The 20,139-nt window shown below is 45.5% G+C and overlaps 1 protein-coding gene across 4 annotated transcripts; it reads left to right on the forward strand.

Moving 5' to 3' along the window:
- The first annotated feature begins 1,337 nt into the window (after positions 1 to 1,337).
- Positions 1,338 to 11,900, forward strand: LOC113406462 (dnaJ homolog subfamily C member 28-like). Of its 4 annotated transcripts, none has more exons than XM_026651540.1 (3): positions 1,338 to 1,422; positions 2,041 to 2,110; positions 10,545 to 11,900. In XM_026651540.1, exon 3 carries the CDS (start codon positions 10,580 to 10,582, stop codon positions 11,717 to 11,719), a length of 1,140 nt encoding a protein of 379 aa, XP_026507325.1. In that variant the 5' UTR covers positions 1,338 to 1,422; positions 2,041 to 2,110; positions 10,545 to 10,579; the 3' UTR covers positions 11,720 to 11,900. The 4 variants fall into 4 exon arrangements, with proteins under 4 accessions (XP_026507325.1, XP_026507339.1, XP_026507333.1 ...); XM_026651548.1 differs by lacking the exon at positions 1,338 to 1,422 and adding an exon at positions 1,828 to 1,914; XM_026651554.1 differs by lacking the exons at positions 1,338 to 1,422; positions 2,041 to 2,110 and adding an exon at positions 1,711 to 1,781.
- Positions 11,901 to 20,139: the final 8,239 nt, after the last annotated feature.

Here is a 20,139-nt window from a genome sequence, read left to right on the forward strand (position 1 = left end):
GTTTTAGTTGGGGGCTGTAGGTGATGGCTAGTGGCGTTCTGTTACTTTCTTTGCTGGGCCCGTCTTGTAGTAGGTGACTTCTGGGTACTCTTCTGGCTCTAGGGTGACCAGATGTCCCGATTTTATAGGGATAGTCCCGATTTTTGGGTCCTTTTCTTATATAGGCTCCTATCACCCTCGACCTCCTGTCCCAATTTTTCACACTTGCTGTCTGGTCACCCTATCTGGCTCTGTCAATCTGTTTCTTCACTTCACAAGGTGGGTATTGTAGTTTTAAGAACGCTTGATAGAGATCTTGTGTTTGTCTCTGTCTGAGGGATCCGAGCAAATACGATTGTTTCTTAGAGCTTGGTTGTACCCCCATGTACATCACTTCTGAGTTTGGCACACATTATCTTGAAACCAATATTCCATCCACAGATAAACCGAAACCGCTACCCCACAAAAGATACCATTATGCTTCAGTGCAACCACTGCTGCACAAACCACACTTCATATCTATACTGCCTAAAAGATATGAAAGTTCAGCATCTACCAGGCAGAGTTCATTTGTTAGCGAGCAAAGAGATAGACTGAGGGCATCACCGAAGCCTGAAGCACTCATTGACATCACTGAGAGTTCATTCACTCAGCCCCTCTCTCGGGATAAGGAATGCACAGTTCTTTCCAGGTGACCATGTTCCTAACCGTGATAAATTAACAGCTGGCCCGGCCCTGACAGTTTTGTTCTGTTTCCCAGGGGACTTCATAGGGCATTTAGGCCCCAACGACATGGGCTTTTCAAATAAGTTGCAGGTGTTTCGGGCTGCTGATGGGGAACACGTTAAACACTGTCTCAGGGGCGGGCTGTGCATTACAGATGGCACTGGCGGGGGGTTAATTTCTTGTTTGTTGCGGTGTCACCAGGGGCGGGCGGGGCTCGAACAGTCACCAACAAAGGTACTGCCCAATTAACTGCCAGCCCTGTGCACGCGGCCGCTCCCCGATGATGGCCCCTCCCACTGTGTCCGGACAGCTTTCAACGCCCCCCCGCCCCCTCACACTGGGGTCTCCCGCCCACAGCCCCTGCATTCTCTCACGCAGGCCGCGGGTCACAACAAACCCAGACTCTGTCACGTGTCAGGCGGACGCAGGAGCGGTCGGGGTCACGCGTTGGCAGGGAGGCCAGAGGCCTCTGTCTATGGTCGGGACTACATATCCCACAATCCCAGGCGGTACGCACGTCGGCTCCGTTGGAATGGGAGGGGCGGGACCGCTCCGCCTGAGAGAGCCGCTAGGAGCCGTCCCTGAGCGCGGGGTGAAAGGAGCTGCCCCTCCCTCCGCGCTTCCAGACACCGCCCCTCAACGTGCGCGTGCCTTCCCGCTCCTCTACGCATGCGCCAAGCACGGGGGCGGGAGGGGGCGGGACGCGGAGGGGGCCAGGTGAGACGGGGGCGTTGGGCTGCAGCGGCGTTGACAGGCAGGGGCAAGGGGCGCTGCAGGGCCCGGCCCGGCCCCCATGGGGGGGAGGGGTGTGACACTGGCGGGCTGTGCCGAGACCTTGGCTGGGGGGAGGGACTGGGTGTCGGTGTCACTCCCCCTCTGCCCCCGCCCTGCTGCGCCCCGCCCACTGAGCGGGCTAAGGCCGGTTAATGGCAGCGCCACCCACAGGCGGCCCCTTGGTTGCAGCTCCGGAAGTGGCCCATCACCCTGGCCTCTGAGCCCCAGTGTGGCCGCGCGTCAGAGCTCATGCGGAGCTGTTAATCTGTCATTGTGATGTAGTGGGAAACAGCTGTCCCAGGGTGAGCCAGCGTCACTGATCTCGAGGGTTCCCCCCACATCACTGCACAGCTGGCACTTACTGCTGCGAAGGCATTGTTTGGTCTGTGGGGAAAAGTAGCTCTAGAGCTGGAAAATCAAGTTTTACCATAAACGGTGAGTCTAGAGTAACCCTTCTACTGCTGTGAGCAAAGTGAGGCCAGGTCTACACTACAGTTCTATATTGGTGGAAATGTTCATTTAATGAATGCTTATTAAACAGCAATAATATTTTTCTCACAGATGCCTCTGTCAGAGAAGAAAGGCCTCCTCTGTTGTAAATTGCAGGATTAAGGCCAAAATCACCATAACGGTGAGGATGCCATTTTAGTTAAATACTTTTGTAGCGCATGATAGTACAAAATACCATTTTGCATAGGTCTTACATAACTATCCTGCATAAAGCACCACACACCGATGTATTCAATATTATACATAATCGTAGCAGCTTTTATTTAAAATTATCAACAATCGAGTATTACTTTTAGATTTACAAAAACAACAAGGAGTCCGGTGGCACCTTAAAGACTAACAGATTTATTTGGCATAAGCTTTCGTGGTTAAAAACCCCACTTCTTCAGATGCATGGAGTGAAAGTTACAGATGCAGGCATTATATAGTGACACATGAAGAGAAGGGAGTACCTCACAAGTGGAGAACCAGTGTTGGCAGGGCCAATTCAATCAGGGTGGATGTAGTCCGCTCCCAATAATATATGAGGAGGTGTCAATTCCAGAAGAAGCAAAGCTGCTTTTGTAATGAGCCAGCCAGTCCCTATTCAGGCCCAAATTAATGGTGTTAAATTTGCAAATGAATTTTAGTTTTGCTGTTTCTCTTTGAAGTCTGTTTCTGAAGTTTTTTTGTTCAAGAATAGTTACTTTTAAATCTGTTATAGAATGTCCAGGGGGTTCGCCTACTGGTTTTAGTATGTTACCATTCCTGATGTCCGATTTGCGTCCATTTATTCTTTTAGGTAGGTACTGTCCGGTTTGGCCAATGTACATGACAGAGGGGCATCGCTGGCACATGATGGCATATATCACATTAGTAGACGTGCAGGTGAATGAGCCCTTGATGGTGTGGCTGATGTGGTTGGGTCCTCTAATGGTGTCTCTAGAGTAGATATGGGGACAGAGTAGGCAACAAGGTTTGCTACAGGGATTGGTTCCTGGGTTGTTGTTTCTGTAGTGTGGTGTATAGTTGCTGGTGAGTATTTGCTTCAGGTTGGGGGGTTGTCTGTAAGCGAGTTCTGGCCTGTCTCCCAAGGTCTGTGAGAGTGAGGGATTGTTTTCCAGGATAGGTTGTAGATCGTTGACAATGTGCTGGAGAGGTTTTAGCTGGGGGCTGTACATGATGGCCAGTGGTGTTCTGTTATTTTCCTTGTTGGGCTTGTCCTGTAGTAGATGATTTCTGGGTACCCGTCTCGCTCTGTCAATCTGTTTCCTCACTTCCCCAGGTGGGTATTGTAGTTTTAAGAATGCTTGATAAAGGTCTTGTAGATGTTTGTCTCTGTCTGAGGGATTGGAGCAAATTTAGTTGTATCTTAGGGCTTGGCTCTAGACAATGGATCGTGTGATGTGTCCTGGATGGAAGCTGGAGGCATGTAGGTAAGTAGGTAGATTTAAACAAAAGTAACAAGAGTAGTGGATTGTACTAGTACTTTTAAGTGATACAGTACTTAGAATCAGAATTTTTTTTCCCATCAGATTATAAATATAAAGCAGGTCTAATTCTGAGCCTAATCTTAATTTGACAGCAACTCAAAGTAGCTAATAGGCATAAAAACTTTCAACACACTATTTTGAGTAAGCATGACTATATGAAAAACAGTTACACAGAGTTGTAGGGGATTCATCCTCTGACTAATGTGCTCAGTTCTAAGAGATGGTCTATTGATCTTATTTAACACGTTTGCATTCATTTTTAAGGCAACAAGAGACTATAATGATCATCTAGTCCAGTGGTTCCCAAACTGGGGTTTGCAAAATGTTACAGGGTTTTTTTGGGGGGAAAATTCCATAATGGCGGACAAAGCTGTCCCTAGGGACCCCGGGCAGCACGGGGCCAGCAGCCCAGAGCCCCTGGACTTCCCAGAGCTAAGCAGATCAAAGCAAGCATATCTATCACAGGAAGGAGATTTAAACTTCAAGACTCTTTATAAGAAATGGAAAGGGAGGTGGATATTTTTTGCTGTTTTTAAAATTAAATAGGCAGCTAGTATTGTTTTAAAAATTATTAAGAACAAGTTTAAGCTTTATTGTAACATGGGTTGTTTGCCTGGACTGCTCAAGACCTGAATGCTTGTGTAGGAGAAACTCTTTGAGTTGGCATCTTAAATATCTTCATGCTGTTTCACATCTGATACTCCTTGATGAAACATAGGAGCCTTGTCTTATAACAGGCTTATTCAAAGTGATACACGCTACGAAAGTGAGATCTTGGAAGAGTGTTGCCATTTTCATAATATAATAAAAATACTGTAATGATAAATAATAATAAATAGTGTGCATGTCATAAAAACAAATTTTATATGTCCAAGATCACTGCTTTTATAATTTATACTCAGGTAAAGGAGAAAATCCCTGGACATATTCATTTTTAGGAGGGGGTTCGCGAGGCTTGACATTTTAGAAAGGAGTTTGCAGGTTGTTAAAGTTTGAGAACCAATGATCTAGTCCAACCTCCTGCATAACCAAAGCCATAAGAATTCACAGTGGTAGTGTTTATAATAAGAAAGTAAAACAAGGCAAGGTGATTAGAAAATAAAAGAACCCCCTGCTCATCTTAAGTTTAAAAACCCGTGCTTTGATTCTGTATGTGTGGAGTTGTACCTTTACAAGGTATTCAGGACAGATTGAATGCTTCTAATCTTGCCTCTTTTCAGAAGGTTCTTCCAAATAGATAGCCTGCTAGCTGTAGAAAATTTAAGTAACAGTAATTGATTCAACCTGTCCAGTTTTATATCTTGAAATGTAAGCTGACACTAAGACTTGTGGTGGTGGTGGCCATGAAAGTAAAGATGATCTTAGTGTACTGTACAAGGAATTAGGCTGATGATTCTCATGAACAATAATGGGTTGTTTCAGTGGTGTATAGTTTTTGCTTGCTTCCAATCTTTCTATAGTTGATTTTTGTGTGAAAAATTATCTTTTACGTAACTGTTGAAAAAGAATTGCTTTGGGATCCCAGCGCTTTGAGCAGCCAGTCTTCTCAGCAGAATCAAAGTTAAGGTATTATTGCTCTTTTCTAGTCTTACTAAAAAGTTAATGTTCTAGATTTATTTTATCTTACTAACAGGAGTAAAAGAGGTTGGCATCTAGGATATTTGAGTCCTGCTGGGGTACAGCAATTTGCCATCTAAATAACTGAATAATATGAATATGGCTTTAACTTATGCTGCAAAATGCACCAGGGTCTGGTCCAATAAACTTTTAAGTATACATTGGAACATAAGAACGGCCGTACTGGGTCAGACCAAAGGTCCATCTAGCCCAATATCCTGTCTACCGACAGTGGCCAATGCCAGGTGCTTCAGAGGGAGTGAACCTAACAGGTAATGATCAAGTGATCTCTCTCCTGCCATCCATCTCCACCCTCTGACAAACAGAGGCTAGGGACACCATTCCTTACCCATCCTGGCTAATAGCCATTAACCTCCATGAATTTATCCAGTTCTCTTTTAAACGCTGTTATAGTCCTAGCCTTCACAACCTCCTCAGGTAAGGAGTTCCACAAGTTGACTGTGCGCTGTGTGAAGAAGAACTTCCTTTTATTTGTTTTAAACCTGCTGCCCATTAATTTCATTTGGTGGCCCCTAGTTCTTGTATTATGGGAATAAGTAAATAACTTTTCCTTATCTACTTTTTCCACATCACTCATGATTTTATATACCTCTATCATATCCCCCCTTGGTCTCCTCTTTTCCAAGCTGAAAAGTCCTAGCCTCTTTAATCTCTCCTCGTATGGGACCCGTTCCAAACCCCTAATCATTTTAGTTGCCCTTCTCTGAACTTTTTCTAGTGCCAGTATATCTTTTTTGAGATGAGGAGACCACATCTGTATGCAGTATTCAAGATGTGGGCGTACCATCGATTTATATAAGAGCAATAATATATTCTCCGTCTTATTCTCTATCCCCTTTTTAATGATTCCTAACATCCTGTTTGCTTTTTTCACTGCCTCTGCACACTGCGTGGACATCTTCAGAGAACTATCCACAATGACTCCAAGATCTTTTTCCTGATTCGTTGTAGCTAAATTAGCCCCCATCATATTGTATGTATAGTTGGGGTTATTTTTTCCAATGTGCATTACTTTACATTTATCCACATTAAATTTCATTTGCCAGTTTGTTGCCCAATCACTTACTTTTGTGAGATCTTTTTGAAGTTCTTCACAGTCTGCTTTGGTCTTAACTATCTTGAGCAGTTTAGTATCATCTGCAAACTTTGCCACCTCACTTTTTACCACTTTCTCCAGATCATTTATGAATACGTTGAATAGGATTGGTCCTAGGACTGACCCTTGGGGGACACCACTAGTTACCCCTCTCCATTCTGAGAATTTACCATTTATTCCTACTCTTTGTTCCTTCTCTTTTAACCAGTTCTCAATTCATGAAAGGACCTTCCCTTTTATCCCATGACAACTTAATTTACATAAGAGCTTTCGGTGAGGGACCTTGTCAAAGGCTTTCTGGAAATCTAAGTATACTATGTCCACTGGATCCCCCTTGTCCACATGTTTGTTGACCCCTTCAAAGAACTCTAATAGATTAGTAAGACACGATTTCGCTTTACAGAAACCATGTTGACTTTTGCCCAACAATTTATGTTCTTCAATGTGTCTGACAATTTTATTCTTTACTATTGTTTCAACTAATTTGCCCAGTACTGACGTTAGACTTACTGGTCTGTAATTGCTGGGATCGCCTCTAGAGCCCTTTTAAATATTGGTGTTACATTAGCTATCTTCCAGTCATTGGGTACAGAAGTTGATTTAAAGGACAGGTTACAAACCATAGTTAATAGTTCCGCAACTTCACATTTGAGTTCTTTCAGAACTCTTGGGTGAATGCCATCTGGTCCTGGTGACATGCTAATGTTAAGTGTATCAATTAATTCCAAAACCTCCTCTAGTGACACTTCATCTGTGACGGTTCCTCAGGACTTGGCTACACTTGCAGATGTACAGCACTGTGAGTTAAACCTGACTTCGTACAACTGAGTAGGGAAAGCGCTGCAGTCTGTCCACACTAACAGCTGCCCAGCGCACTGTCGTGGCCACATTTGCAGCGCCATTGGGAGCGGTGCATTATGGGCAGCTATCCCACAGAGCACCTCTTCCCATTCTGGTGCCATGGGTTGTGGGAAGGGGGCGTGGGTGCGGGGCATTCTGGGTCCTGTCCCAACGCCCCATGATGTATTGCTGCTGAGGGTGACCTGGGAAGCAAGGGAGGGTCTTCTACTGCAATGCGGCTTCCACCCTGGCCCATATGCAGCTTGCCTGTGTGCAGCAATGGTCCCTCCGCCCCTCGCGGCACAGTGGCGCGGACACGTTAGCCTGGCTGGGACAAGGACCACGGTGGCTCTCCCGATAAACCTGCGCAAGTGCATTGCACACGTTCTGGATGAGACATTCGAGGAGATTACCGTGGCCGATTACCGCGATGTGATAAACCACATCAATGCACTATTCCGCATCTAGGCATGCATGCCTAACCCTCCTCTCCCAAAGAGCCCGCACCGAAAAAATTCCTTCCCGGAAAAAAAAACGCTTACCGGGAACCTGCTCTTCTGTTTGTCCTCCACCAAGTACCGGCCACTGCGACTGGCTACCTTCCTTCTGGCTCGAGAAGAGCTCCTGGCTGCATGGCTCCAGGGATTCTGGGGTGTCTCCATCCGGCCCACCACCCTCACTCTCGTTTTCCTCCTCCTCCCCGCCCCCCCCACCGGCTCTGAAGTGTCCATGGTGGTGCTCGGAGTGGAGGTGGGGTTAACCCCAAGTATCGCATCCAGCTCTTTGTAGAATCGGCAGGTCGCGGGGGGAGCACCCGAGCGGCCGTTTGCGTTGCGGGCTTTGCGGTAGGCACTCCACAGCTCCTTCACTTTAATCCTGCACTGCAGGGCGTCCCGGTCATGGCCCCTTTCCATCATGTCCTTTGATACCTTCCCGAAGGTATCGTAATTCCTACGGCTGGAGCGCAGCTGGGACTGTACAGCTTCCTCCCCCCAAACACTGATGAGGTCCAGCAACTCGGCATTGCTCCATGCTGGGGCTCGCTTGGCGCGTGGAGGCATGGTCACCTGGAAAGATTCGCTGATAGCACTCCACACCACGCCGGGCTGAGCAAACAGAAAGGGAATTTTTAAAATTCCCGGGGAATGTATAGGGTGGGTCACATGGTTGGTTTCCAGAGGCCAGGGCAGTAGAGTTTGAACCGATGACCAGAGTGGCGAGAACAGGCATTGTGGGTTACTGCAAAATACTTCTGGAGGCCAGTCACAGCGCATTGGGCGGCCACACTGGTGCCGCAGCGCTGCAGTGGCAGCGCAATACACACTATTCCTCTTGAGGATGTGGAGTACATGCAGCGCTGCAACCACGGAGATACAGCGCTGCAAATGCCTTGCCAGTGTGGACGGGGAGTGAGTTACAGCGCTGGGGGCGGCTTTACAGCGCTGCAACTCGCAAGTGTAGCCAAGGCCTCAGATTGTCACCTATAAAAGCTGACTCAGGTTTGGGAATCTCCCTAACATCCTCAGCCATGAAGACTGAAACAAAGAATCCATTTAGTTACTTGCAATGAGTTTATCGTCTTTAAGCGCTCCTTTTGTTTCTCGATCATCCAGGGACCCCGCTGGTTGTTTAGCAGGCTTCCTGCTTCTGATGTACTTAAAAAACATTTTGTTATTACCTTTTGAGTTTTTGGCTAGCCGTTCTTCATTCTCCTCTTTGGCTTTTCTTATTACATTTTTACACTTAATCTGGCAGTGTTTATGCTCCTTTCTATTTACCTCACTAGGATTTGACTTCCACTTTTTAAAAGATGCCTTTTTTATCTCTCACTGCTTCTTTTACATGGTTGTTAAGCCATGGTGTCTCTTTTTTAGTTCTTTTACCGTGTTTCTTAATTTGGGGTATACATTTAAGTTGGGCCTCTATTATGGTGTCTTTAAAAAGCGTCCATGCAGCTTGCAGGGATTTCACTTTAGTCACTGTACCTTTTAATTTCTGTTTAACTAATCCCCTCATTTTTGCATAGTTTCCCTTTTTGAAATTGAATGCCACAGTGTTGGGCTGTTGAGATGTTCTTCCCAACACAGGGATGTTAAATGTTGTTATATTATGGTCACTATTTCCAAGCGGTCCTGTTATAGTTACCTCTTTGACCAGCTCCTGCGCTCCACTCAGGACTAAATCGAGAGTTGCCTCTCCCCTTGTGGGTTCCCATACCAGCTGCTCCAAGAAGCAGTCATTTAAAGTATCGAGATGAGTGGAGACTGTTCATTGATTCATCGAAGACGAGTCTTAAAGCTGTTTTACTGCATAATGGCAATGTTTTGCCATCAATTCCAGTTGGTCATGCAGTCCATATGAAGGAAACCTATGACAACATGAAACAACTTTTGAGGTGCATAAACTATGACCAACATCAGTGGCAGCTTTGTGGCGATTTGAAGGTTGTTGCTCTCTTGCTTGGTCTGCAGACTGGATACACAAAGTACTGCTGTTTTCTCTGCGAATGGGATAGTCGTGCAAGAGATTCCCACTACATCAAGAAAGATTGGCCACTCCGACAGTCATTGGAGCCTGGGAGGAAAAGTGTTCAGCATCCACCACGTGTTGAATCAAGGAAGATTTTGTTACCACCCTTACACATCAAGCTGGGTCTGATGAAGAACTTTGGTCTCTGAGGGCCAGGAGCTCCTTGCACCGAATGCACACATACACCACCCGCCCACAGGGCAGGTAATCATACATGCTGCACTCAGCGCAATAAACTGGATAGCCCTCACTCTGCTGCTGGGCTTCTGCCTGCATTGTCTCCTGCAGCCACCTAGTTAATGAAAGGGTTTTGTTTAAATCAAGAAGTTTTGAATGTAGTTTAGTTTACAGGTTTTAAAGAACAGCACCTTGCCCCCTTCCCATTACCCTTCCAAACTCCCTTGCAAAACTCCCTGTTAGCAGCCCCTGTTCGCAAAAATAGATCCTGGGGCATTCATAAGTGTGGATATGGAGTCCAGCTGGTGGGTACTTTATATTTAGAGCCTGACTAAAATGCAACTGTATTGGCAGGGCTCTGTTATTACACAATTATGTCTTCAACATAGTTATAAAGCACAGCTCTCTGCAATGTAGAGAGGACCTAACTGTGTTTTAAGAAACATGCTAAAACTTTGTACCTGTGTAAAGCCTAGGATATTTACCCTGCAAAAGAGAACTGCTTTTTTGTGATACTGGGAGAGCTGTGGTGCAAATGAATTTTCATTTGTAGTATAGACAGGATTCTTCTGTGTGTTAACAGTGCTAATCTGCTGTTACAATATATATATTGGTAAGTGTATGACTGAGAGTTGGCCTCTAAAATAAATATCTTTGTACATAAAAATTAATCTGAATTTTGATAATCTTTGGAAGTAAACGAAAACTAGTTGATGTCCGAAGATTTTAAGAAATAATATTGGCTTTTAAAATTCAACACGTTAGTTTCTTTTTATGTTCACTGTTTTTTTTTTTTTTTTCAGGTCATTGTTTAGGATGTAGCAGCATCTGAAGAAATATGAAGTGGCTTTGTGTCATATTGACAAAAAAAATTGGATGTCATCTCTGGGAACTTTCAACAATGATTCCCAAAAAAGTAAAAACATTTCCTTATCCCTATATCATTGAACATAGAATGTTGTCAGGTTACAAGTCTAAAAATAACATCAAAGACTCTTACAGACTTCTTAAACTTCAGGAGGGGTGTTCCCTAGATGATGTAAAAAATTCATTTACAAATCTTGCCAAACAGTATCATCCAGACAGTGGTTCCATCACAGCTGATTCCACAACATTTGTGCAGATAGAAGAAGCATACCGAACTGTGCTTTCTGATGTGGCCAAGAAAATGAAATCAAGTGAAAGTGAAGATGAAGAAGAAACCAAATTCAAATCCAAAGCGCCACAGCACAGGCAGTATTTAAGTTTTGAAGGTGTCGGTTTTGGGACTCCAAGTCAAAGAGAGAGACAGTACAAGCAGTTTAGAGTAGACCGTGCAGCTGAGCAGGTGATGGAATATCGAAAGCAGAAACTCGAGAGCCAGTATGCTATGAACGCTATGATAGCCAAAGATATAAGGCAGAGTAAGAAGGTAAAAATAACCCAAGCAATTGACCGTTTGGTTGAGGACCTCATCCAGGAATCAATGGCTAAAGGAGACTTTGATAACCTCAGTGGTAAAGGAAAACCATTGCAGAAATTTTCATACTGTCCACATATTGATCCTATGACTCACAACCTGAACAGAATTTTAATAGATAATGGGTACCAACCAGAATGGATTCTGATGCAGAAAGAAATACGAGAAACTATTGAGGAACTAAGAAAGAACATAGTAGCATCTAGGAATAAACTTGGAGAGCCAATGACACCATGCAGACAGAAACAATGGAGTCAGATTTGTGAACAATTAATAGAAGATATCAAGAAACTAAACAAAAGAATTAATGACTTTAATTTAATTGTTCCCATTCTGAACAGACAAATGGTTCATTTTAATGCAGACAAAGAAATTGCACGAGCACAGGCGGCTTATGAGATCCTGATGGAAAAAACAAAGAGCATTGATGTGGATACAAAGGAAAACGAACAGGAAAAAGTTAAAATATTTAGGCTTAAATCCAGCTTTTTGAAGTGGATAAATCTTATGCTGAAATAAAATAAAACGGATATACCAGTTAAATATTCATGTTAATACATTTTGTAGTTTGAAAGAGAATTTTTCAGGTTTACTGAAAATATAAAACCTACCTGTTTTAATGTTATAATGTTTAGAAGGAATCTAGCTGCTTGACCTGGCTCTCCAAGTGGTCAATATGAAAGCTGCTTAAGAATAAATAATTTTTCTCAGCCAGTTTTGCTTTTGTCAGGCTTATTCTTCTGCATATATCGAGTCAATGTTTTATTTGGGTAAATCAGAAATAATGAAACCTTGTAAAAGTTCCATTATCTTTGCTTTACAAATTAGGAAACTGAGGTACAAAGAAATGACAGCAAGTTAGTGACAGAACCAAGAATAGAATCTATATTTCCTAACTTCCTATCCTGTGCTCTATTAATCGAACCATTCTACCCTCTTAGTTTGAATGCTCACAGCAAGGAACAGTGGGCAGGTTAAAAAAAAGAGCCCTTCTAAGTAATACATTTTTCTTATTTAAAAAAATATTGATGTCAGAGACTGTTTTCTGGTATAAGGAATTTTGGCTAATATTAGGCCTGGTCTACACTAGGAGTTTATGTCGAATTTAGGACCGTTACATCGAATTAACTCTGCACCCGTCCACACCACAAAGCTATTTAGTTCGACATAGAGGTCTCTTAAATTCGACTTCTGTACTCCTCCCCAACGAGGGGAGTAGCACTAAATTCGACATGGCCAGGTCAAATTAGGCTAGGTGTGGATGGAAATCGACGGTAATAGCTCCGGGAGCTATCCCACAGTGCACCACTCTGTTGACGCTCTGGACAGCAGTCCGAGCTCGGATGCTCTGACCAGCCACACAGGAAAAGCCCTGGGAAAATTTGAATTCCTTTTCCTGTCTGGGCAGTTTGAATCTCATTTCCTGTTTGGACATTGTGGCGAGCTCAGCAGCACTGGCAACGATGCAGAGCTCTCCAGCAGAGATGGCCATGTAATCTCAGAATAGAAAGAGGGCCCCAGCATGGACTGATCGGGAAGTCTTGGATCTGATCGCTGTGTGGGGCGATGAGTCCGTGCTTTCCGAGCTGCGATCGAAAAGACGGAATGCAGAGATCTACGAGAAGATCTCTAAAGCCATGCCAGAGAGAGGATATAGCCGGGATGCAACGCAGTGCCGCGTGAAAATCAAGGAGCTGAGACAAGGCTACCAGAAGACCAAAGAAGCAAATGGATGCTCCGGATCCCAGCCCTAGACATCCCGTTTCTACGAGGCACTGCATTCCATCCTAGGTGCGGCCGCCACCACTACCCCACTACTGACCGTGGACTCTGAGGATGGGATATTGTCGACGGCCACTTCCTCGGACATGTTAGTGGACGGGGAAGATGAGGAAGGAGATGAGGAGGACGAGGCAGTCGACAGCGCTTACAACGCTGATTTCCCCGACAGCCAGGATCTCTTCATCACCCTTATAGAGATCCCCTACCAACCGTCCCCAGGCGTTAACCCGGACACAGAATCAGGGGAAGGATCAGTCTGTAAGTGTTTTAAACATGTAAACATTTATTTTTAACAGAACAGGAATATTAACAATATTAACAATGGGTTTTGCATGATTACTTTGCCCTAGGCGCTTAACGTCTCAGTCCTTGGCAGTGCAACTACTGAAAAAAAATCTAACAATGTCCGGTTTAGCATGATTGTTCTGCCCTAGCCGCTCTACTGTTTAGTCCCTGCCAGTGCAGCTACAGTAAAATCCGGTCTATATATCCGGGGATAGAGCTGAAATCCTCCAGGGACATCTCTATGAAGCTCTCCTGGAGGTAATTGGAAAGCCTTTGCATGAGGTTCCTGGGGAGAGCGGCCTTATTGGGTCCTCCGTAGTACGAAACGTTTCCGCGCCAGAAGACAAGCAAGTACTCGGGTATCATTGCCTTGCAGAGCATGGCGGCATACGGCCCTGGTCTTTGCAAGCTTTCCCGAAGCATCCGTTCTTTCTCCGTCTCTGAAATCCTCATCAGAGTGATGTCGCTCATGGTGACCTGCTTTGAATTAGGTAGGGGAATGTTAGTATTGGGACTGCTTGCCTGTTCCTTTACAGAACTATAACCGGCGGTTTACAGCCATGCAGTGGAGGCGGGAGAGGGGCAGCATACAGAGATCTTTCCCTGGGACAGCCGCGAGGGGGTGGGACAGGGGCAGAGTTCATGCTTGCCGGATTGCTGGCACCAGGGACTGGCTTTGCTTTGAACATGAAAGGAGGCCAGTGCTATTATTAAAGTTTTAAGCAGCCACAAGTCTACGGCTTACCATGTCGGCCTGCTACACAAATTCCGGTGTCCTGCCCCGCTTCTCTGATCTGCACTGCAAGACCCCAGGCACTGAATGCGAAGGCCGAAAATTCGACCTTGTCCTGAGTGCACATGTGATAGGTGCTGTGCATGGTCTTGTTCACAGAGAAAGACTATGTTCTTTGTTCACAACTAAATTTATCTTTCTGAGGAATTCACTCCCTTTTTCCCATCCCACAGCTGCGACTGTCTCCCGACCTAGCCTGGCATCACACTCCCAGAGGCTAGCGCAGATTAGGCGTAGGAAGAAGAGGACACGGGAGGACATGTTCTCGGAACTTATGGGCTGCTCCCGATCCCAGGCAGCCCAGCAGACCCAGTGGAGGGAGAACTTGTCCCAAATGCACCGATCACACATGGAACAGGAGGAGAGGTGGCGGCAGGAAGACCAGCAGGCAACTCAAACGCTGCTTGGACTAATGAGGGAGCAAACGGACACGCTCCAGCGCCTTGTGGATGTTCTGCAGGACCGGAGGCAGGAGGACAGAGCCCCGCTCCAGTTTATCTGTAACCGCCCTCCCCCGCCACCAAGTCCCATACCCCCCTCACCCAAAGTCCCAAGAAGGAGGGGCGGCAGAATCCATGAAAACTCTCACTCCACCCCTGCAGACTGCTCAAGTACCAGAAGGCTCTCATTCCCCAAAATTTGATAAGTCCTTTCCTTCCCGCCTCACCCAAGCCCCCGTCCAAGTTTCATCCCCCAGTTTCATGTGTAGTTGCTAATAAAAAATACATTTCTGTTAATTACTGTTTCCATCATGTTCTTTTAGAGGAGAGTCTGTCTGAAGGGGGGCAAGGGGGTTGGTAATTGGACAGGACAGTCACCTTTACCAGGGTACAGAGGCGGGGGCAGGTTCAGCAGCAGGGCACACACATTGCAGTCAATAGTTACCCTGGTCAGTCTGGGAGGTGGTTTTCATGTTCTGTGTGTGTGTGTGGGGGGGGGCTATGTGACTTTGTGGCGGGGGAGGGCGGTTAGTGATCTTATGCAGCGGGGTGGCAGGCTCCGTTGAAACAACCAGTCCACCAGTGCGGAGCCTGTCATTCCTGGAGTTTAGAAGCGTCCTTTGCATCACTACACTACACCCGCTCCCCACCACAGTCTGCGTCCCAGGTTCAACACTTTACCGAGAAAACAGTAATAAAGAAAACGGTGTTCATTAACAAAATTCAAGTGATTTTATTTTTATACGTGTGTTGGAAGGGGGGGAACGGAGTGAACGGGGTATGTAACTGGAGAGGATAGTGAACATTTACTGGGTAAAGAAACGGGGGCAGGTTCAGCTTCTCTGTAAACAAACTTAATAGTCACAGGTTACCCTGCTCACTCAGGAACCTAGCTTTCAAAGCCTCCCGGATGCACAGCGCGTCCCGCTGGGCTCTTCTAATCGCCCGGCTGTCTGGCTGGGCATAATCAGCAGCCAGGCTATTTGCCTCAACCTCCCACCCCTCCATAAAGGTCTCCCCCTTGCTCTCACAGAGATTGTGGAGCACACAGCAAGCTGCAATAACAATGGGGATATTGGTTTCGCTGAGATCAGAGCGAGTCAGTAAGGTTCTCCATCTCCCCTTGAGACGTCCAAAAGCACACTCCACCACCATTCTGCACTTGCTCAGCCGGTAGTTGAAGAGTTCTTTTTCAGTGTCCAGGGCGCCAGTATAGGGCTTCATGAGCCAGGGCATTAGCGGGTAGGCTGGGTCCCCGAGGATCACTGTAGGCATCTCCACATCCCCAAGAGTTATTTTGTGGTCTGGGAAGTAAATACCTTCCTGCAGCCGTCTAAACAGACCAGAGTTCCTGAAAACACGAGCTTCATGAACCTTGCCTGGCCATCCGATGTTGATGTTTGTAAAACGTCCCCTATGGTCCACCAGTGCTTGCAGCACCATTGAAAAGTAGCCCTTTCGGTTAATGTACTGGCTGGCCTGGTGGTCCGGTCCCAGGATAGGGATGTGAGTTCCATCTATAGCCCCACCGCAGTTTGGGAATCCCATCGCGGCGAAGCCATGTATGATGACCTGCGCGTTTCCCAGGGTCACTACCTTTGAGAGCAGTAGCTCAACGATTGCGTTGGCTACTTGCATGACAACAACCCCCACGGTAGATTTGCCCACGCCAAAGTGGTTCGCGACTGACCGGTAGCTGTCCGGCGTTGCAAGCTTCCAGAGGGCTATGGCCACTCGCTTCTGGACACTCAGGGCTGCTCGCATCCGGGTGTCATTGCGCTTCAGGGCAGGGGACAGTAACTCACAAAGTTCCATGAAAGTCCCCTTCTGCATGCGAAAGTTTCGCAGCCACTGTGATTCATCCCAGACCTGCAGCACTATGCGGTCCCACCAGTCCGTGCTTGTTTCCCGGGCCCAGAATCGCCGTTCCACAACATCAACATGACCCATTGCCACCATGATGTCCTCGGTGCGGGGTCCCGTGCTTTGTGACAGGTTTGTGCCACTCTCAGACTTCAGGTCCTCACCGCGCTGCCATAGCCTCCTCGCCCGATTTCTCAGCATCTGCCTCTGGGAAAGGTGGATGATAAGGTGCGAGGTGTTGACAATGGCCGTAACTGCAGCGTTGGTCGCAGCGGGCTCCATGCTCGCAGTGCTGTGGTGTCCGCGCTGTCACTGACCAGAAAAGTGCGCGAACTGATTTCCCGCCGGCGCTTTCAGGGAGGGAGGGCGGGAGTGATGGTTGGATGACGACAGTTACCCAAAAGCACCCTCGACACATTTTTTTACCCAGAAGGCATTGGCGGCTCGACCCAGAATTCCAATGGGCAGCGGGGACTGCGGGAACTGTGGGATAGCTGCCCACAGTGCACCGCTTCCAATGTCGACGCTTGCCCCGTTAGTGTGGACTCACAAAGTCGAATTACTGTCCTTAGTGTGGACACACACGTTCGACTTTAATATCGATTCCACATATTCGATTTAAGTAAAATCGAACTACTCTCGTACTGTAGACATACCCTTAGAGTCCCTGCTCGCATGAGCTAGTACTGTACATATTTCTTTAGATAAGTAGACTGAACATTTTCCTGAGAATGCTGGGAGCATAGTTACTAGTTCCATTTTCTAAATGCTCCTTATATATTAAAAGGACACTGAGAAAGCTGACAGACCACAACAACTTTTTGTCCCCCCGATGATTGCTTCTAGTATCTGACCATTCCAAATGAAAGCTGAAACAGTTTTAAAATCACAGCTCCTTGACAGGTGATCTAGCAACAATCAAACCTGAATTTATTTCATTTGTTTACACATACACTCATTTTGTACTCTGCCTGTGCTGTCCTTGCATTCTCTGTTTCTGTGATATGGCAAAAGACTGAAATTGGCTCTCAGGTTTTTCAGAGACCAGGATTCTTGTCCGTTTCTGTAGTCCATCCCCTCATAAGAAATGAGCAGACAGAGCAAGTAAAAGACTGGTGTGATGTGCACAAACTCGTATGCAATCCCACTGAGCTGAGTTTATTGGTGTTGGGTCATGCAGTTGAGAAGCTTGCACTGCACCGTTTAGTTTTGGTAGGATAAGGAGAATCATTTTTCATCATCCTCTAGACATTAAAAAGAAAAATTCAAGAGGTCACATTTAGGGCCTTTCAATCTTCAGTGACCCCATTGACAGCTGAAATGGGTACATTTTCCTTTTTATGTTATGAATAGCAATACTCAAAGCCATGGAGTGCTGGAATACATTATTTTAGCATCTCAGGGAAGATGTTAGCCTTTCGCAAACTTTGTACTCATTTTAGATGTCACTGTTGTATGAATGCCTGCTTATTTATTGAAGAGTGTAAGTGACCTTTAGTAGTTCTTGCTTATAATGGAAACTTCGGACCAGGCAGACGTCTGCTTAAATTTAGGGCTTAATTACAGCAGATAAAAGCCATTTCACACAATAGTATTGAAAAGATTGTACCTTCTATTTGTCCAGATGACCTATGGAATTTGACTGGCTTTTCTAATTAAACTAATCCAACAGTACAAACAAAATAGTTGCTCATTTCTCAACTGCAAACTGAATGGTTGTGAATAGATTCCTTGTACTTTAAATCAGCTTTACAAAATGGTCATGAAAAATTATCGGGCACAAGATCTGCTTTTCCACACTTTACCTTGATGATGGGTGGAAAAAATTAAATTCTACTTGCCCCTGGCATGTGGGGGATTATATTTTTGAAAGACTGATACAAATGTCAGTTTTCTGCATATTTTAGGCTATGAAATCTTAAGAATATCATGCTATCTAATAAGCATTTCTAAAGCCCCTAGCACCATAATATCTAAGAAGTGTATTTGAATTATACAAACCCAAGAAAGAACTGCCCAGAGAGCAGTAAATTCTCCATCCCATGTGAGGTCTAATAATGGGCCTCTAATCTGAGATTGATGAGAGTTCTCTGTTAGTTCTGACTTGTGGAAAATAATAAAATTAAGATATTACTTCCAGATACAAAGGGTGTCTGACTATGTACATGTACAGGGAGTTATGTGAATAATTAGATAGAAAGTGCCTTGAAAGGCTTGTCTATATGACATCTTAATATTCAGATAAAAATTAGTTATGTACTTGTTGGAATAGACTATCCTATATCAACCTTGGTGTCAGTATTTTGCTCAGTCCTACCCAAACCTGCATTTCAATTTCTTTTAATTACTAGACCATTACCATGCATCTAAATCCTGCTCCAGTAGCTGTAGAGCTTGGGCTCCAAAGTTCAAACATCCCTGCGGCAGATACTGTTGCACAAAAGGTATTATTGGGTCTTGAGGGCTGCCATTCACCTTCGTTTGAATAAGCAACAGAGAAGGTTTTGAGGAGAAGCAACAGGGGGCACTACAGAGAAGAGCAGAGGACAAGCAAGGGGCAAGAGAAGTTGCCAAGTATGCATTCTTGCAGGAAGCAGCTGACACAGCTAATAGAACATGGGAAAAAAGTGTTTGCATTTTTGAAACTGCTTCCCCACATGTTTGTGTGTGGCTTTTCCTTCCACTTCCTACATATGGGCAATACATATGGGGAGGCCCCCACCTGCCCACGATTGAGATTAGCAGAACGAACTGGTGTAGAAACTGGCCAGAAACATTGTTTGGGGGTGAGGAAAGTTCAAGAGATGTAAATCACCAGGGGAAGAAGAGCAGCAACAGCGTCAGAGAATAATGTGGAGGAAGGAATCGTAGACTCATAAACTTTAAGGTCAGAAGGGACCACTGTGATAATCTAGTCTGGCCTTCTGCACGTTACAGGCCACAGAACCTCACCCACTCCTGAAATAGACCTCCAACCTTTGGCTAAGTTACTGAAGTCCTCAAATCATGGTTTAAAGACTTCAAGATACAGAGAATTCACCATTTACGCTAGTTTAAACCTTCAAGTGACCTGTGCCCTATGCTGCAGAGAAAGGTGAAACCCCCCCCCCAGAGTCTTGGCCAATCTGACCTGGGGGGAAATTTCTTCCCAACCTTCTGACCAGTTAGACCGTGAACGTGTGGGCAAAACCCGCCAGGGAGAAACTTGGGAAAGAATTTTCTGTAGTAACTCAGAGTTCTTCCCATCTGGTGCCCTTACTAGCACCACCAGATGCTTGGAGGAGAGGATAAGAATGTAGTGGTGTGAATTCAGATAGATGTACTGAGTGGGTAGCAAAAGGTGCAGTGCATGGAAAGGGAGCTCTTAATATATTACTTAGTGCTAAAGATGGTGTGGCACTTTACAAGTAGAAGATAAGGCAAGATTCCTGCTTCAATCCGGTAATAATTATTATATTTTATTTATGCTGACGTAGTGCTCCAATCAGGGTCTGGGTGCTGTACAGACATAAGGCTCGTTTCCTGCTCTGAAAAGCTTGATGTAAGGCTGTTTCTACAATTGAATTGCATGGGCAGATTCCTGTGCCCATAGAGAGAACCCCATGGATTAGTGGAACTTTGGGTGGGAGTCGGGGGTGGGTGAGGGTGTTGTCCCACAAACTTATACAGGATCGTTTTAGGGGTCAAGGCAAAGATGCCACATTTATTATTAATCTGTAACTATTAGCAAATACCTTAATGCTTACACACATACACTCACACACACACACACACAC

Source organism: Terrapene carolina, unplaced genomic scaffold (genome assembly GCF_002925995.2).
Source record: "Terrapene carolina triunguis isolate 2854851 unplaced genomic scaffold, T_m_triunguis-2.0 Scaffold31, whole genome shotgun sequence".
Taxonomy (NCBI): Eukaryota; Metazoa; Chordata; order Testudines; family Emydidae; genus Terrapene; species Terrapene triunguis.

Excerpts from the sequence above, each read along its gene's own strand:
- LOC113406462 (XM_026651540.1), top strand. The coding sequence starts at position 10,580 with ATGAAGTGGCTTTGTGTCATATTGACAAAAAAAATTGGATGTCATCTC.